General features: G+C 42.4%; 1 protein-coding gene across 2 annotated transcripts in view; it reads right to left on the bottom strand.

The window, feature by feature from the left end:
• POLD1 (DNA polymerase delta 1, catalytic subunit) overlaps nt 1–19,911 on the bottom strand; it is a 172,539-nt gene that overhangs the window by 114,656 nt on the left and 37,972 nt on the right. For both annotated transcript variants that reach the window (XM_044281624.1, XM_044281625.1), the window contains exons 6-13: nt 18,441–18,609; nt 18,051–18,165; nt 16,763–16,892; nt 15,558–15,724; nt 11,619–11,723; nt 8,407–8,547; nt 7,315–7,425; nt 4,490–4,681 (exon numbers count right to left, since the gene is read on the bottom strand). In XM_044281624.1, coding sequence (XP_044137559.1) covers nt 4,490–4,681; nt 7,315–7,425; nt 8,407–8,547; nt 11,619–11,723; nt 15,558–15,724; nt 16,763–16,892; nt 18,051–18,165; nt 18,441–18,609 — 1,130 coding nt within the window. The remainder of the gene's footprint in view (nt 1–4,489; nt 4,682–7,314; nt 7,426–8,406; nt 8,548–11,618; nt 11,724–15,557; nt 15,725–16,762; nt 16,893–18,050; nt 18,166–18,440; nt 18,610–19,911) is intronic.

Raw genomic sequence — 19,911 nt, 5'->3', positions numbered from 1 at the left:
CGGTGGGCATAGCGGGAGAACGGAGCGGCGCCCAGGGATAATAGTAAGTGCAGTGAGATCCCCGGGCGCCGCTCTCCATGTCTGTATTCTTAGTTCACAGTGTCATAATCGGTGAAAGGTCCTCTTTAAGGAAAGGTCCCTTGACGTGGGATGACGAGCAGCAGCGTTCCTTCTCAACAATCTGCTGCTCGCTGGTGGTGGAGACCGGTACAGGCAGCGATCTCCTCCAGAGTTTGGGGAGTAGTGATCGCTAATGCCATCGCTCGTCGCCATACTGACTCGTTTCCCGGCAGTAGATTACACAGAATGATTTGTTGCCGGCAAACAACAAATGTTTGTGTATGCACAAACTATCGGATTACCCGATGAATGAGAGTTCCACCTGTTTATCGGGTGATTGTCGGTACATTTACACTGCCCAATAATCACCAGTATCTTTAGCTTTATTGGCCAGTGTAAAGGGTCCTTTTAGAGCATGAAACATCAAAACAACTTCTCTACATGAGTCACTGCTCCTCACAAGACCAGCCCACTCATCTCCTGCTGTAGTCAGATGGTAAGGTCGGTTATATATTCTAGTAAAATATGTCATGACTGGAATACCCCTTTAATAAGTAAGACTGTCAAGTAACTCATTGATCTCGGTAACAGACATTCTGATAATCTCTACAGTATCTGAATAATATTTGTGGTTAATCATTATATGTATCTATTTCTAAGATGATAATATTTATGGAAAAATGGTTTTGGTTTTTTTCTAAAATGGATTTATGGAAAAAACAGTCATGCAAGAAAGTTAAAGAGTGGTTATCAGCTATATGCCCCTGCTTACAAAAACGCTAAAGAAACCTGAAGTCAAACTCCCACCCCCCAATAACACTTAACAGGTATTTATATCTGGGAAAACGAGTTGATACCAACAGTAGGTCTGCTACCTAAAGGGGGAATGGGGTCCACTGCTTGACTCCAGAAATATACCTACAGCCTTCTCCATTGTAGTTTATAGGAGATACAGAAAACAGAACATTTCAAATCTACAATTAACCCCTTAAGGACCTAGCCATTTTTCACCTTAAGGACGAGGCCATTTTTAGTAAATCTGACATGTGTCACTTTATGTGGTAACAACTTTAAAACGCTTTTACTTATCCAGGGCATTCTGAGACTGTTTTCTCGCCACATATTGTACTTCATGATACTGGTAAAATTGAATCAAAAAAAATTTCATTTTTATTTAATTTAAAAAAAAAATTATATTTCTCTACTTTTATAATAGATAGTAATACCTCCAAAAATAGTTATTACGTTACAGTTCCCATATGTCTACTTCATGTTTGGATCATTTTGTGAATGAAATTATATTTTTGGGGGACATTAGAAGGCTTACAAGTTTATAAGCAAATCTTGAAACTTTTCAGAAAATTTCCAAAACCCACTTTTTAAAAGGACCAGGTCTGAAGTCACTTTGTGAGGCTTACATAATAGAAACCACCCATAAATGACCCCATTTTAGAAACTACACCCCTCAAGGTATTCAAAACTGATGTTACAAACTTTGTCAACCCTTTAGGGTGTTCCACAAGAATTCAATGGCAGAATTTTCATTTTAATACATTTTTTACCACTAACAAAGCAAGGGTTAACAGCCAAACAAAACTCAATATTTATATTGATATATGGGTATGTAGTTTACAGAAACACCCCATATGTGGCCGTCAACTGCTGTACGAGCACACGGCATTGCACAGAAGGAAAGGAACTCCATATGGTTTTTGGAAAGCAGATTTCATTGGGATAATTTTAAGCTGCCATGTCACATTTGAAGACCCCCTGATGCACCCCTAGAGTAGAAACTCCCCCAAAAAAAGACCCAATTTTGGAAACTACGGGATAAGGTGGCAGTTTTGTTGGTACTATTTTAGAGTACATATGAATTTTGGTTCCTCTATATTACACTTTTTGTGAGGCAAGAGAACCAAAAAATAGCTTTTTTCACACAGTTTTAATTTTTTTGATTTACAATGTTCATCTGACAAGTTAGATCATATAGAGCAGGTTGTCACGGACGCGACAATACCAAATATGACTTGTTTGTTTTCGTTTAACATAATAAAGCATTTTTTGAAAAACAAGTTGTTGTTTTTTTATGTCTCCATATTCTGAAAGCCATAGTTTTATTTATTTTTTGGGTGACTGTCTTATGTAGGGTCTCATTATTTGCGGGTTGAGATGACGATTTGAGTGGTAGGATTTTGGGGTGCGTAAAACTTTTTGATCGCTTTCTATTACAATTTTTGTAATATAAGGTGACAAAAAAATTGCCTTTTTTACAGTTTATTTTTTAACGGTGTTCATCTGAGGGGTTAGGTAATGTGGTATTTTTATAGAGCAGGCTGTAACGGACGTGGCAAAACCTAATACAGTATGTCTACTTTATTTTTGAAACAAAAAAAAACATGTCTTAGTGTCTTCATAGTCTGAGAGCCAGTTTTTTTTATTGTTTGGGCGATTGTCTTAGGTAGGGGCGCATTTTTTGCGGGATGAGGTGACTGTTAGATTGGTACTATTTTGGGGGGCATACGCCTTTTTGATCGCTTGGTGTTGCACTTTTAGTGATGTAAGGTGACAAAAAATTATTATTTTTTTGACAGTGTTCATCTGAGAGGTTAGATCATGTGATATTTTCGGTCAATTCAGACATGGCGATACATAATTTTTTTTCTCCATTTTTTTTTTTTACTTTATTTTGGGAAAGGGAAGGTTTTTTTTTTTTTTTTTTTTTAACTTGAAACTTTTCAGGGTTTGATCCCCGTTTCAATTCAGTACAATACATTCTGTATTGTACTGAATTGGACTGTCAGCATCTTAAGCTCCATTCACACATCCGCATAATGGGTCCGCATCCGTTCTGCAAATTGCACACTATGTGCTCTCTGCATCCGCATTTCTGGAGTGCGCCCCCGATCTTCCACATGTTCCGCAATTGCGGACAACAGACAGTTCTATGGGGGTGCCGGCCCGAGAGTATTGCGGACCCGAAATGCACTACGGACATGTTAATGGACCCTTTTGCAGAACAGATGCGGACTCATTCATTTTCAATGGGGCCAGAATGTGCTGTCCGCATCTGCATTAGCGGATCCGCACTTCATTTCAATTTTTTTGCAGAACATGTCCTATTCTTGTCATAGAAAGGGTATTTTCTATAAAAATGCCAGCTATGTGCAAGTATTTTGCAGATGCACAAAACACATACGGACGTGTGAATGGACCCTAACACAGTAAGACTGACCGTTGCCTAGGAGACCCAACCCTCATTTTGGATCTCCTAGGCTTCCGTAGCTGGCAGGCAACCCCGCAGGAGAGGGAGCGCAAACCTCCCATATGCACATGAGGGTTTAATCCACCAGCATCTGCGTTATCACGATGCTGGTGGATGCAGCAGAGATCAGGCTGTCAGCAACAGCCGGATTCGTGCCGCTGATCGTGGCACCGCGCATGGGGGATAGGAAGGATCGCAGGGTGAGAATACTCGTCCTGGTGCACAAAGTACCAGCCATTTAGGAAGAGCATTCTCGTCCTGGGTCCTCAAGGAGTTAAAGGCTATAAACAGCTTTGTTGGCAAAGGGCCAACCCAGCTCAAAGGGCTACACATCAAGATCAATAAAAAATAAAATAAAAAAACTTTCCTGTCTTTTCACTATCCCACATTCGCAAAATCTGGGCTGTGTATATATAGTATCAATCTCACAAATCAAGTGGCACTGTGATTCAAAGAGGGTGCCATGTGCTATAGTAACATATGGCTCCAGGACTACTGTGCTGGCCTAGGAGCAATACCAATGACTTGAAGAGGTGGCTAGGTGAAACTACAACTCCCAGCATGCACACTTGCTCAGCTGCTCTTTTAACTCCCATAGAAGTTAATGGAGCATTCTAGGAACTGTAGTTTTAGAAAAGCTGGAGTGTCAGAGGTTGCTGACCCCTAACTCTAGGAGGACCTTGGCTACACAGTAAACTACAATCTGAAAAACGGTACACTAGTCAAAAAATAAAAGTACTTAGCAAAATTCTTATAGTGATATTAGCTACCAGTTTATTGCAGAGATGGGGACAGCTTTTTAACTAAAGTGAAGAGAACCACAGCTTATTCTTTACCGTCTCTACTTCTCTCAGAGTTCTCAGCATATCAGACATTAAGTTCACATGTGGCAGATTTGTTGTAAAAATGTTTGCAAGTGTCCCGTTCATTGGAATGGAACGTGCAGAAAACATCGCATTCACATGCGCAGAGCAGATTTTCCAAGCAGATACATTTCTGCAATGAATCTGCCATGTGTGAATCTCTCTTCTGGATATGCCATGAATGTCTCACATGACAATACTTCCTTGAAGACGCTATAGTACCAAAACTGCTAAACCGTGGTATGCCTGGTGCATTCATCACCTCCTGCCAGTACAGAACTAATGACCTGCGTCCTGTAGTTACCTGTCTTAGAAGCTGCGACACAACCTTAATTTGCTGCCCACGTAATAACAAGTAGTTAAGAGGCACGCCGGTCACACGAGCCATCTCCATGTAATTAATAACACACATGAGCTTCTCCAAAAGGCGCAGCGGCAAATAGGCATCCTTCAAGCAATACACAGCAAGTCGACGGCGGGTCTGCTCGTTCCCATTCTGTCAAAATCAAGAAGCAAAGTTTATGCAAATTGGTTTTAAAAAAAAAGATATGTGATGGTTATGGAGACAGAAACTTGGGGGGTAGGAGTTAAACAGTGTGATTATCAGCACATGAAATACTGGTTAATAAAACCTACAATTATGCTTATCTGCTAAGCTTTATGTGCCCATAGAATTAAAGGGGCTCTCGGGGCTACAGATTAGGGTTGCACCGGGTATCGAATTATCGATACCAGCACAAAAGTATCGATTGGGTATCGATTTGATACCGGGATTTGCCTTTTACCGATACTAGTATAACAGAACATGGCACGGGCTACTCTTAGCATGTGCCATGTTCCCTCAGCAGCACAGGGGAGAAGTAAGCAGTCCATCCCTCCCCACAGTACTGCTGCTGCCACAAATGAGTGAAAAGAGGGGCGGAGGAGGGGGGCTGTGCCACACCTGAGGGGTTAACTGTCACTGATCGCAGCTCCCTGTCATTTGGGGTTGAGGTTGGGTGTCGGAACCTGCCTCCTGTATCTGTACTGTACGGCACCGCCCCTCCCCCCACCCAATTAAAAACATTGGTGGCGCAGTGCCCCCCACCCACACCACCCCAGTATTAAAGTCATTGGAGGCGCAGTGGCCACAGGGTCCCCTCCGCCCTCTTCATTGGTGGTGCAGTGGCAGTTGAGTTCAGAGGTCCAGCTGTGCAATCGCCCACTTTTCCCAATTTTACATATAAAATATATAAACAATAAAATATAAAAATCTCCTATGCAGTGAATGCCTTAACAGAAAAAAAAGTTTTATGGGCCAGACATTAGATAAAATGAGGAATGCACGCAGCTTTTTTTTTTTCACCTGGTATACAGTATCGCAATACTTTTTTAAGGTATTGAACTCAAATCAAAATTTGGGTATCGTGATGACCTACGTCGTCAATATCAGATCAGTGGAGGTCTGACACCATGCACTCTCGGGACACTACATCTTAGCTCACAGTCAAGAGATCTTCAACATGCCAGAAACTACACAGTGTAAGGAGCCTTCTGCGCCAGTCCGTACACTGTTTGTTTCCGGCACTGCTGCTCAGTGGGAATGCCAGATGTCGGACCCCCAACAATCTGATATTGAGGACCTATCCTGACTATAGGTTATGAACGTCTCCCCCACAGAGAACCAATTCAAAGTGGTATTCCAGACTTAAAAATAGCACCATTTCTCTAGCATATGCAATCACCCCCTGGGACCTTAAAGAGGACCTTTCACTACTCTACAAACTAAAAACTAACTATACCTGTGGGCAGAGTGGCGCCCAGAGGCCCCCCTGCACTTACTAGTATGCCTGGGCGCTGCTCCGTTCGCCCAGTATAGGCTCCGGTGTCTGCGCTCCCTCTGACTGATTTCTTGTAGGAGGCGTGTCCCTTGCTGCACTGCTGGCCAATCGCAGCGCACAGCTCATAGCCAGGCTATAAGCTGTGCGCTGCGATTGGCCAGCACTGCAGCAAGGGACACGCCTCCTACAAGAAATCAGTCAGAGGGAGCGCAGACACCGGAGCCTATACTGGGCGAACGGAGCGGCGCCCAGGCATACTAGTAAGTGCAGGGGGACCCCTGGGCGCCGCTCTGCCCACAGGTATAGTTAGTTTTTAGTTTGTAGAGTAGTGAAATGTCCTCTTTAATCAATGCTGAGAATGAAGAGGACACAGTGAGGGATGATTTAGCACTGCATCCCTTTCAAAGCTTTCCCTGCACTTTACGCCTGGGAACGGCAGCATGGCCTTATTCACCTGGCTGGAAGGGCGGCCTTATTCACCTGGCTGGAAGGGCGGCCTTATTCACCTGGCTGGAAGGGCGGCCTTATTCACCTGGCTGGAAGGGCGGCCTTATTCACCTGGCTGGAAGGGCGGCCTTATTCACCTGGCTGGAAGGGCGGCCTTATTCACCTGGCTGGAAGGGCGGCCTTATTCACCTGGCTGGAAGGGCGGCCTTATTCACCTGGCTGGAAGGGCGGCCTTATTCACCTGGCTGGAAGGGCAGCCTTATTCACCTGGCTGGAAGGGCGGCCTTATTCACCTGGCTGGAAGGGCGGCCTTATTCACCTGGCTGGAAGGGCGGCCTTATTCACCTGGCTGGAAGGGCGGCCTTATTCACCTGGCTGGAAGGGCGGCCTTATTCACCTGGCTGGAAGGGCGGCCTTATTCACCTGGCTGGAAGGGCGGCCTTATTCACCTGGCTGGAAGGGCGGCCTTATTCACCTGGCTGGAAGGGCGGCCTTATTCACCTGGCTGGAAGGGCGGCCTTATTCACCTGGCTGGAAGGGCGCCTCAGCTCCCTGCACACTGGGTAGCTGGTAGCACTGTTGTGCAGGAAAGACAGTCAATGGAATGCAATCCTAAATCAGCACTGAGACCCTTTTTCAATCTCTGGATTGGAGGAGATACCTAAAGAGAGACCTTTCTAATTATAAAGTGACGGTACATCCTAGTGATAAAATCAGGGTGCCTGCAGTCACCACTAGGGGGAGATCAGGAGAAGACTGCATAAGGTTTTATTATTGAGTTAAATGTATATATAAGAAATAATCACATTATGTGCCTATTCTGCAGGTTTCTGGGACCCATAACATGACAATGAAGAGGTACCTGCAGGTCAGTAATGATGGAATGCTGCACATCCTCCTTCTGTTCTTGTAAAAAGTGAAAACTGACAGCATTCAAGGTGTAGGACCGCAGCTTGTAATCTCTCAGAAGAACCTGAAATTAAAATTTAAAATATGCACCAAATATTGATTTTTATGCAAAAACTACCCAGTGCTGCCCGAATATGAAGTGTTGTTCTATGTGTTTATTGGATTTGTTCCGAGGCTGTCCAGGAGGCCAATCCATGCCCTTGTTTATTTCCCACAGGAAAATCACTAGTAGCCCTATACACCCGAGAGGTTAGACATTGTTCATTTTATTTTTAACTGTCCCCCATAACAGTGACCTCGCCCCCTTAACAGTGACCTCCACAGCCCCCAACCCTTTTAATAATGACCTCAACAGCTGCTAATGGTCATGTGACCGTGTGTATGCCAGAATATGAGTGAAGGAGCTGTGTGCTTCTATTGGCTAATAAGAGTCATGTGACACTGCGTATGTCAGGATATGAGTGAAGGAGTTGCAAGCTTTTATTGGCTATTACGGGTCATGTGATGGTGCCATATTTGCATTTTTTGGGAATATCTCAAGAACTGTATGTTCTAGAGAGCAGAGACCTTTATGGAAACCTTCCCAAACACCCGATGTACCTATGTGCCAGATTTGGTGTCCAAAGCACATAGACTTTTATAATATAGATTAATGGTTAAAAACAGTAAAATGGAGTCCCAGAGTCTGGCACCAAATGGTCCAGAAATCCTAGCAAGCTACTATTCCAGATTACAAGGAAACTGACCAATTATTCTATCAGTGACAGCAGTGGGTTGGAGAATAAAAATGGTCACACAAAGATCACAACTGATCAAACATGGCACGGAGCACTTCTATGTTGAGAAATAGTACATGCAGTTTTATGTGTAGATTAATACAGCTCACAAATATATGATAAAGGAGTTGTCCTGCAAAGGCAATCGGCCACCATGATCTTGGACTATTATCTGTAGTAACCCATGAGTAGTCACTATTTTATTTTTTCATATGCTTTTTCAGACAGGTTAATACTTTCAATCGTAACTGAAGGGGCCCAAAAAATACCTGAAGAAGGTCAAACTGAACTCGGCCCTCGGTATTGATGACTTTGTTCTCTCGTCTCCCCATCTGTTTGGACTGGAAGGAAGAGTCTCGGATCACAGACCTCATGTTTCTCATTCTCCCGAGGAAAGGAAAACTGTGCACCTTCATTGAGAGAAAAAATTCCATCAGTATTTGCCCACATCACAAACATTTAGTTATTGTCCCAATGCATTCAGAACTAATTAAGACGCACATTTTGCAGATAATCTTGTGTCTACAGCTCCCATGCAGACCAAAGCTTATCCATGGTAGCAGACTATGAACAAACCTTGTGCCAACTGATCCAACAATTATACTTCTTTTGGCCTCTAAGTTTTTTATTTTTTATTTATATATATTTTTTTTAAACAGTATTTAACAGATACATAGGGTTTTACAGTAAAAGCATACCAAAATACACACATCTTGTCTAGTTTGACTTCCTGTCTATTTTTTTAACTGAATAGGAAAGCACTGAGGTCTGGCCCACTGCATAAACACATATGACGCTTTCATTACCGACCCCCAAAAAAATCAATTGAAAGCAACAGGAGGATTCATTTAAAGGGGTTGTCCTGGTTCTCAGCTGATATACCCCCATTTTTACCCAGGCAGCCCCCCGACTTGAGCAGTTGATGCTCCGATGCTCCCCATCGCGCAGGACAAAGGCATCGATGGGCGGGCTTTAGAGCTTCCTAGCCTGTAAAATGGCTAGGGAAGCGCTAAAGCTAACCCATAAGAGCCAGTGACGCCACCTAGCACACTGCTGGGCGGAAGCCTCTGCCCGGCAGTGTGTTATGCTAAATAAAAGAGCCCTTTCCCTGCGCAGGGCAAGGGAGAAAATTGGAGCATGAGATGCTCCGATGCTAACATCAGGGGGGCTGCCTGAGTGAGATTATGGGTATGTCCGGGTTCAGCTCTGAATCTGGACAACCCCTTTAACCAGGGATGCCCAACCTGCGGCCCTCCAGCTGTTGCAAAACTACAACTCCCAGTATGCCATAATAGCTATAAGGTTGCCCAGGCATGTTGGTAGTTGTAGTTTTGCAACAGCTGGAGGGTCAAAGGTTGAGCATCCCTGAATTAAACAGACTGCATATAATAGTATTATTTTACCACCTGCTTAACAAAACAAAAAAAAGCCTCCTATTATTGAAGCAAAAAATTCAAATAATAGCAAGTCTTACAATCACAACCTTCTTTACTATAAATCACAACCTTCTTTACTATATCTGCCAGCTAAAAAAAATATAAACATGTTAAATTAAATCATAAAAATCAATTTTCAAATGTTTATGGAACAGATCACGTTTCTCTTTAAAAATGGATTCCCTGCTGGAAATAGAAGAAAACATGCTGTTAAAGAAGCTTTAATCCAGTCTCCTCCTTTTTCCGGTAGAATGGAGGACACACAGAATACGCGTGAATACGTAAAAGCAATTTAGGGAACTTTGACCTCACTTAACTCCTAAACAGGTAAAGATAGGTCAAAACTGAAATTTCCAGGGTGTGAGTAAATTCTAGCCGAGACGAATATATTACATGACCTTCCCATTGGAAAAACCTGAGCCGAATTTAAAATGGCGCCCAAACACGTTTTCACCCCCAAATAATATATATATATATTTTTTTTTTTATTAAAGGGAATCTGTCACTAGCAATTTACCAATTTTTTTTCTTCATGAATCCATGTTTAACAGAGTACCTTTTTTCCATCTGTCTTGTTCTTTTGATTGTGAGTCTTGTCATTTCATCAAAAAATCAAATCTTATGATATGTAAATGATGCTGTAAGGAGCCCAGAGGGGCGTTATTCTTTCTCCACGGTGCCCAGGAACGCCCCTCTGAAGTGCCGTGCCCGGCTAAATTTGAAAAGTAATAACGCCTCCAAGTTCATCTAAATCGCCTCCCAGAGGCGCGGCTAAGTGCTCAACACCCCCCCTCCCGCCCCCAGCGCCGCGCTCTGCGAAAACAAAACTGCGAAAACAAAAAAAAAAAAAAAACAATCCTCCTCTCGCCGGCATCCCAAATCCTGCACATGCGCAGTACCGGCGATTGCCTGCGCTATGATAAGATGACTGACGGCACTGCGCCTGCGCGGGATTTGGGATGCCGGCGAGAGGAGGATCGCGGTGTTTGCCACAGAGCGCGGCGCTGGGGGGTGGTGTTGAGCAGTTAGCCGCGCCTCTGGGAGGCGATTAAGAATAAACTTTGAGGCGTTATTACTTTTCAAATTTAGCCGGGCACAGCACTTCAGAGGGGCCTTCCTGGGCACCGTGGAGAAAGAATAATGCCCCTCTGGGCTCCTTACAGCGTCATTTACATATCATAAGATTAGATTTTTTGAAGAAATGACAAGACTCACAATCAAAAGAACAAGACAGGCGGAAAAAAGGTACTCTGTTAAACATGGATTCATGAAAAAAAAAATTGGTAAATTGCTAGTGACAGAGTCCCTTTAAAAGATTTTTATACTGATGACCTATCCTCTAAATAGGTTATCAGTATCTGATCAGTGGGGGTTAGGCACACCTGCCAATCAGCTGTTTGAGAAGGCACTGACGCCCCGTGGCCTTCTTCCTTCTCACCAAGCACAGCGCCATACATTGTATAGTAGCTGTGCTTGGTATACCACTCAGCCCCATTCACTTAATTAGGGCTGAGCTGCTCCTAGGCCATGTGATATATGAACAGGTCGTCACCCGGCCTAGGAAAAACAGAGAAGAGACCACAGATAGGAAAAAAAAAGCTGATTGGCTGGGGTCCCGAGTGTCGGACCCCCACCAATCAGATACTCATGCAGGGGATAGGTCACTATTATTAAAGTCCTTCAAGGCTAATTGCAAACCTGCTTCATTTTTATTTTAGTTACACTGGATCAAAATGTGAAAGTGCACAGAGCCTTTAACTAAGGGCCAATTTATATGAGCACCCACACAAGGCAATGATTGGGGGCATTTACATGCAATCATCCACAAACGTTGATTTTATATGCAGGACAGATGATCGGATCACCTGACAAATGAGCCTTTCCTCAGGAAAATTATGGAACATTCGATCCTGGATAAGTGGCCCTATAATCTGCCAACGTAAATGGGCCCTAACCAGACCCAAAAAAAAAACAAAAAAAAAAAAAACACAACATCTGGACATTCTGAAATATTGTGGAATTAAGTGCTGATAAAGAAATGTTACCTTTTGGGTCTGAGCTCTGTTGATCAGGTACGGCAAGTCAAAATTCTGAATATTGTAGCCAGTTATAATATCTGGATCAATGATGCGCACAAATTCAGCCCAGGCCTGAGTGAGAAATAAAGAAAAGATCATTATGCTGCTCAAATGAGAAAAGTAAGACTATGTAAAATAATAACTTCACGTTGACACACGAACACAAGTCAGAGTAAAAATCCCAGGACCACCACAAAAACTAGGCAAATTTACACTATACTATCGTCAAGTAACTATTTGATATGACGCAGTGGGGCAACGCCTAAACCCACCTGAAATATGAACAACCTCATTAAGGCTGGTCAATGTTTGACTTGACTACAGATGAGAACGGTTATGGTAACTATGGTCGTCCCACACCTGCTATTGGTCCTGTGTGTCTCCGCACTATACATGATGGCAGAAGGCTATGGTGGCTAAGGGCGCCCCACACCACGACATCTGCTATTGGTCCTGTGTGTCTCCGCACTATACATGATGGCAGAAGGCTATGGTGGCTAAGGGCGTACCACACAACGACATCTGCTATTGGTCCTGTGTGTCTCCGCACTATACATGATGGCAGAAGGCGCTCTCCAGCCCTCCTTTGAACTGATGTTGTGGCCATCATTAGTACCAAGGCAGAACCTGCTTTCATCACGAACAATGCTGTCCGCCATTGACTAATGTGACCATGCCTCAACATATTCCCTGCTGCAGAACCCAAAATAAGGGGTGCACCAGCTTGATTGTGTGACCATTGAATGAGCACCACTTGCAGTTTATACTTTGTCACATTTTCCACTACTAAAGATGCAGCAGATTTATCACAGCGGCTGGCTCCGTAAGACACTTTAGTCTAACCTTACACCACCTACGGGTTGACTAACTTTGTGCCAAACTTTTAGCACAATTTTGCAAACATTGTCGAATTTTAAGCCATGCTGCTCCCCAGTAAGCCGCCGTGCGGCGCAAAAAGCGTAAAAAAAAAAATGTATGATAAATGTGGTGCATGTCACGTACATATTCTTGCCACAAATTGAAATTGTCATTACTTCACTGCCATGCTTCCTACAATGAGGGAGAATTGTGATAATCAAGCTATTTTACTGGAACTCATGAGTGACTAAATGCTAGTATGTAGTCTCTGCCTTAAAAGTTTCATAAAGGGTCAGAAAAACACAGCAGCTTTCTCCCATAAACATCTCCTAATTCACTTCAATGGAGCTAAGATACAATACCGGGCACAATCCAAGATGGTTTTTTTATACTTGCCATTGCTTTTCTTTACCCATTTTATGCATTTTTCCATTTTGGAGGCTATCAGTGGTAAAGTGTGAAGGGGTCACAAGCTTTTTCTTACAGCTTTATTATGCACCTCAAATCCTGAAAGCACATAATTCCCCAAAATGAAGTCTGTTTTTATGATGGCCTCTGTGATAAGGGCTTTACAATACAGGGAAGTCCCTGCTCCTTAGAAAGAGCCTCTTTGTTAGTTGGCACTGGCAAGAGAGCAAGTAGTGAAAGGTGATCTATGGGTGATGTGGTAGCGCTAAGCAAACACTTCATAAAGGGCTCAAATAAAATAAAACAAGCAAATATACAAATGTACTAATAGTCAAGGCAGCTTCTACTTCAAGGCGAGGTGGAACCAAAATTTCCCTTTTATTGGTGTAACAGAATGCCCCTTTACATGGGCTGAACCCAGGGTGGAGTAAGTAAGGCTTGATTTAAATCATAGTTTTCTACATAAAGATTAATTTTTGCTGGTATAACATGCAAGTAGATTTTTAGAATAACTTTTCATATTAGTTTGATTAGGTGGATTCTGTATTCAAAGGTTTGTAGAAGTTAGGATTAAGGTCTTTTTCTCAACTCTGTTCATGTTATAACATGCTTGCTGTGAAGAAGAGGCATGTGATCTCTGCTGAGTCAAATTCAGTTTTGAGAACTGCAAAAGTAAACCAAGCATCTGTGATGATATCTTGTAGGCAGAGAAACTGCCCAATAATCTTACATAAACCTCTGGAAGAGCATGACATTGTGAATGGATTAATGGAATTTATTTACCAAAAAAATTAAACATATACAGCCTTATTCTAGATGATTAAAAAAACGAATCTTTATTTCATGATGGAATAACCTTTGGATGGTAATATATTTTCCTCAAAAAGCATTTTATATTTAAAAAACAAATCTGATTTAAATAAAAAGTTTTTTTTTTAGATTAAAAACCTAGGGGTGGGCGATATGGCCTAAAATCTATATTGCAATATAATTTGAACCATGTGTGATATATATTGCGATATATTAATTTTCTTCTGTATGTATACAAAAAATACAAATTCCAAACGTTTTCAAGAAATTTTTATATGTTTATTGTGTAACAGATCTTTTTCCAAACAATGTAAAGATGAAGACTAAGTGTTAGTAAAACACAAATTTCATACATGTCCCCCAGAGCCAGTGCCATCAGCCCCATGGCATTTGCCATCATCATACATGTCCCCCAGAGCCAGATCAGCCCGCCCGATGACCATCCTTTGCCAATAGATTCCGACCCGACCCAACCCCCCCCCGCCCCCCACCACCCCCGTCCCCCCGCCCCCGTGTGTATGCTAGGCCCTGGCCAGTACAGTGCGGACTGCAAAGTCGGAAGGCCTCAGAGCGGTGAGAAGCTTTTGCAATTCACTACCGCTCCGTGGTCATATCGCGGTCCGGCGATATATGCAATATAGACAAATTCTGTATCGTTGCACAAATTCATATTGTGCATATCGCCCACCCCTAGCTAAACCATTAATTACCTTCTAGTTAAAGGAGGTGAGATGCATTTATGTAGCAATCCTCTGTATGGGGACCAGCGATCACTGGTCCTCACAGAGGATCACGGTTCTCACAGTCTGATCTTCTGCCCAGAAACAATGATTTAGGTGTCTGAAGTGAAGCTTCCTCCTGATGAATGGAAGCACATTTATTTATTTTATGCACTTATATAGTGCTACTATATTTAGCAGTGCTTTTACAGTGGGGTTCACAATCCAAGTTCCTATCAGTATGTCTTTGGAGTGGGAGAAGTGACCGGAGTACCGAAAGGAAACCCACGCAAAGGTGGGGAGAACAAAAACTCCATGCAGATGTTGTCCTTGGTCAGATTCGAATCTCCTAGGAACCTAGTGCTGCCAGGCACCAGTGCTAACCACTGAGCCACCGTGCTCCTAAGGTAACCATCGGGAACATGCATCCCTTTGGAAAACATAGAAAAAAAGAAAAGAAATGAAATGAATCACACATCCAGCTGCTATGCTTTGATCTCATCCCTGCTACTTTTGCAGAAAACAGCGCTTTTTGTATATTTTCTTTGGAAAACTCCTTCCTGATAAATGCCCTCATGTTAGTTTTGATGGAATAGATCTCAAACTAAATCATTTTCTGACACGTCTGTACAGGTTGCACAGCAATTCCTGATGCCCTGACAATGATATGTGCACTGCTCAGGCAATCCTGAAAACAGGACATGGACTAAAGTAAATAGTTAATTTAGACGACTAGATAATCGTTTAGGCGACACGAGTGACCTACCGACACAATGCCTATGATATTGACAAGCAGGGAGTATCGTGTACATATTCAATCATATACTCGCTTAAAGGATGATCGTTGACTGTGTTCAGAGAGGTCTAGTCACGGTGTCTATCGGCTAAAGGTCACACGAGGCACATTCACACAATTCATTAATGACAAATGATAATTTACTTGTTCGCATCAACAATTTCACAATCATTCATATTACACGATTATCATCCAATCAACATGTAAGAAACTTTTATGAACTATGAACCAACCTCCCAACCCAACATCTGAACCCGGAAAATACCCGATAGAAGTCTTTGGCGCTTGCATAATAAGTTGGTAGATATAACATACCTTAAGAAGTGCATCCTCCTTCTCGAAGCAAAGCACCTGAGAGCCGACAATGCTGGAGCAGGTGCCTAGAGTGAAAACATTGCGTATAAAGGGGTCCTTCTCTCCCTGACGCAAAACCATGTTGGCAATCTGGATGACCGGATCTTTGTCAGGCTCGGGAAACACACCTATGTAAAGAGAAGATGTCATAACCATAGAATACAGAGCACACAATTCACTTCAGACAAGAATAGCCTAACAGAAAGCTGTAAATCCCTCCAATTCCCAGCACATCCTCCATACCCTGTGGGAGCATAGCTGCTATTGGCCCCAACTCCACTTTACCTTAGGACGACCTCTCCAAATGTTTTAAAAGGCAGATATAAAGCAAGATTTCAAAATGCCAGACCAAAAAGTTTATATACACATTTGGGGTTATTTATTAAGACCGGCGTTTTAGACCTGGAGTGAGCAGGGAAAAGTCACAGGTTCGGCCGCAAATCTCCTTTGCGACATATACAGGTGAAACTCCAAAAATTTGAATATCGTGCAAAAGTCCATTTATTTCAGTAATGCAAATTAAAAGGAATTGCATTAATGCAGCTTAAATTTAGAATTTTGTGTAAAGGTTCAATATTCTAGGCTCAAAGTGTCACACTCTAGTCAGCTAATAATCCATACCCCCTGAGCAAAGGGTGCCCGAGATTGTGACTTTGGGGTTTTCATAATAAGCTGTAAGCCATAATCATCCAAACTATAACAAATAAAGGCTTGATATATCTCACGTTGCATGTAATGAGTCTCATATGTAAGTTTCACCTTTTAAGTTGCATTACTGAAATAAATTAACTTTGTACGATATTTAAATTTTTCGAGTTTCACCTGTATACGCCAAAACCAGAGTATATCTAATAAAAAATTACCCCCATTGTATTTCGGTTAAATGTTCATTCTATGTGCATAAACCGCTGATGACATATCGTTGACATGTCGTATCGTTCTGGCATCCATCCAACTGGTATAAAGTCAAAATACCTTAGAAAAGTTAGGTCAACTGTGCTTTCTAAGCAGAGGTGTTCCGTGTGGTATCCATTATTTTTTTCTTACATGGAAAAACGCCCACACAGTCTTATGTCAGAGCCTTCCATCAGAGTTACGCCAGGTAATCCTTCCAACAGAAAGCTCAAGCGACATCTGGCAATCCCCACAGGACCAATAACAATTACCTCTCCTTCCAGCACATTCAATGTCAAAACTGAGAACGCGTAGAGGTGCAATCTTCTGCCAATCCCCTTCAGCGGGATGACTTATGAGGTCAACCCAACTGACATCAACCTCTAACTGGACCAGAGACATCTGCATGAAGACCAGAGATTAGAAGATCAGTCAGCTACAGTGAAAAACACTATCTTTTTTTTTTTTAATCCATTCGTACAGACATACATCAAATATACATTGACATAAACAAGTAAAGACCCAACTTGGGCACATTAATACACAAAGTACAAACTTATAAGAGTATAACCCCCCCCTCCCTAACCTGCACCACACCACAATGTAAGCTCATTTTTCTCCTCCACACACCTTGAGAAACAACTACCTCTGTTTCCACTATACCCAGTTCATCCGTAACATCCCCTTATCGTGTTACACTTCACCATCCACCCCAGTTGCAAGGACAGAAGACGTCCAGTGGGTAGTCCTGGCGTTCTCAACCATGGTCCCCATATAGACTCAAACTTCTTACTCATACCTCTTTTAAAGTATACCCCCCTTTCATGTCAAATTATCACATTCATACGTGCAATAAATTCCTCCTTAGTTGGTACTGTAGTGCTTATCCAGTATTTGGCTATTCATTTCCTAGCTTGATACAGTGTTCTACTAATGCCAATATTGAGATCGGTTGTGAATTCGTCTGGTAACAAGCCCAATACACATATCCCAAAACACGTGCATTATATCTGACATATCACATTTTGGGCAGTTAGATGTGTCGCGTACCCCTATCTTATGTAGGAATCTAGGTGTTCTGTAAACCCTATGTATTAAGTATAGTTGTGACGAAAAACACCATATCTAAAGAGGACCTGTTACCTGTCTTGGTAATACATGGGAAATGCAAGTAGTTACTAAGAATCCTGAGGAATGGCTCTTACAACTCTGTTCTGTTATTACTCTATAATGCCCACTAGAAGTTTATGAATGAATTACTAGCAGATTGCATTGAAGGCCCATATGGGTGTTAACAGTTGAGGATGGGTCCCTGAAAAGCCTGATACTGACAACACTGATTAGATCGTGTCAGACTGTGCAGAACCACACCTCCAACTAGTAACACCCATCTGGACATTTACTGCAGGAAATTCATTCATAGATGCTAGAAGGAATAATAAAGGAATTGTGCAACATAGAGTGATAAGAATAGATGCTGCAGAGTTATTACATGGGGAATGCAAGTAGTTACTAAAACAGACATGTCAGGAGATAATCAAGCAACTTTCCAGCACTCACCTTTTTGGGGTCATCATCGCTAACACTCCCTCCATGAGGTTCCTTACGTATACGATATTTACCAGCAGGGAGCTCAATCCAATTACATCCAACAATATCATTATCAACCATAAACCTGAAAGTCAAGAAATGTATAGCAATGAAGATCCCTCAACAAATTTCCATCCATGATGAAAGGTTCAAAACATAAGATAATAACTTCATAGCTAATGTGATGCTATTGCAGACTAAAGAATGTTTCCAGTTTACCAGAAGGGATTATTCAAGAATATACAGAGAACATGATGCGGCACGGGCAGAACTGGAACATATGACGCATTACCCCGCAGTCTACTAATATAGCAGTTAACTAGTACGGCCATACTAACAGGCACAAGAAGTACAGAATACCTAATTTCAAAGTCAATGTTGGCTTCATAGGCTTGGTAACACTGCGTTGGGAAGCTGCCAAACCGTATTCCTTGTTCTAAGAGACGTTTGGCAGGTGCAATTAGGCGAGGAAAGGCCATGGTGATTTTAAGAAATGAATGACTCTTCTTCCCATGATATCCATACATATCTGCAGTGAAAAATAAAAACGTCAACGTTACTGATCAAGACCGCCATCTGATTACAGAAGTACGAGCAACTGATCTCCTGGAGAAATCTCGCACTAATAAATCTTAGAGGATCTGTCAGCACTCAGTATATGTCTATTTTAGGACTTAATTGCATTCTCTGATTAGAACTTTGCATTGTGCTCCATTATTCCTGCTGAAAAAGTATCAATAAACGGACAACTGGCACTACCATTTCCTTTGTCAAACAGGTGGTTTCCTACAGTCTGGCATTGAATGGTAAGACAAAGTTGTAAATGTAATGATGCATTTCTATGAGGAATAACAGAGTAATGGCTGAATTGTAAGAGAAGATGCTCTAGAATTGTTATTTCATGAAGAATACAAGTCCTTGACTGGTCCACTCCTCTTTCAAATGGGGGTTGAATGGTTCATATCAATAGGGTCTAAGCTTAACAAAATGTAAAAATAAAATCACGTTGCAATACACACCTAATAAACATGATGACATGACATCCATGCATTCCCTACATATGTGATAGATGCATCCAATCCCCATCATTGTAATGACATTTCATCCATGGTGGATGACACTTGGCTGCAACTAGTCCCATGGGACATTGCATGGATGAAGCATCATCTAAGAGGCCCTGTGGGCCACAGTTATGAGGGAACAGGGCAGCTTTAATAAGGTGAGGAAATTGCAAAAATAGGATTTTTTTGTGCCCACCTGTAAAATCCTTTTCTCGCTGAGTTCATTGAGGGACACAGAAGACCATGGGTATAGCTGCTGCTGCCACTAGGAGGCGACACTAGGATAGCCATGTTACATAGAGAAATGTTGCATAAGAGTACAGCCATGTGAATGTTCGTCACTAGACAAAAGGAAGACTGCCAGATGCTGGGTCCAGGACAGTATCATGACTGACGCTAGACAGGCTAAGGAATGAAAGCAGAGAGAGACGCTGCACTGGGAAAAGAGAGCAGGCTACAACCAGTGAGAGGGTAGATGCTCCCCAGGAACATCTAGGGATGCAGCTATGAGTACACTGGAAGCAGATTAGGAACCGCTGTGTACAGCTCTGCAAAAAGAGATAAAACTCCCGAAGAAGAATTAATATGGTAGGAAGATGCCCCTAGGGCCGGGGAGGCTTATCATAAGTTCTCTAGCAAGAGAAGCCATCTGACACACCACAGACCAACACTAACAGTAGGCTGAAGCAATGCCCACGCCAGAAACGTTGAGGGTGCATAAACTCGTCAGAGAGCAACTCCCGCCCAGAGGAATGTCCAAAGTGGCCAGA

Source organism: Bufo gargarizans, chromosome 2 (assembly GCF_014858855.1).
Source record: "Bufo gargarizans isolate SCDJY-AF-19 chromosome 2, ASM1485885v1, whole genome shotgun sequence".
NCBI classification, from domain to species: domain Eukaryota; kingdom Metazoa; phylum Chordata; class Amphibia; order Anura; family Bufonidae; genus Bufo; species Bufo gargarizans.
The sequence above is the reverse complement of the archived record's forward strand: the minus strand, read 5'-3'. Positions and strand labels throughout refer to the sequence as shown.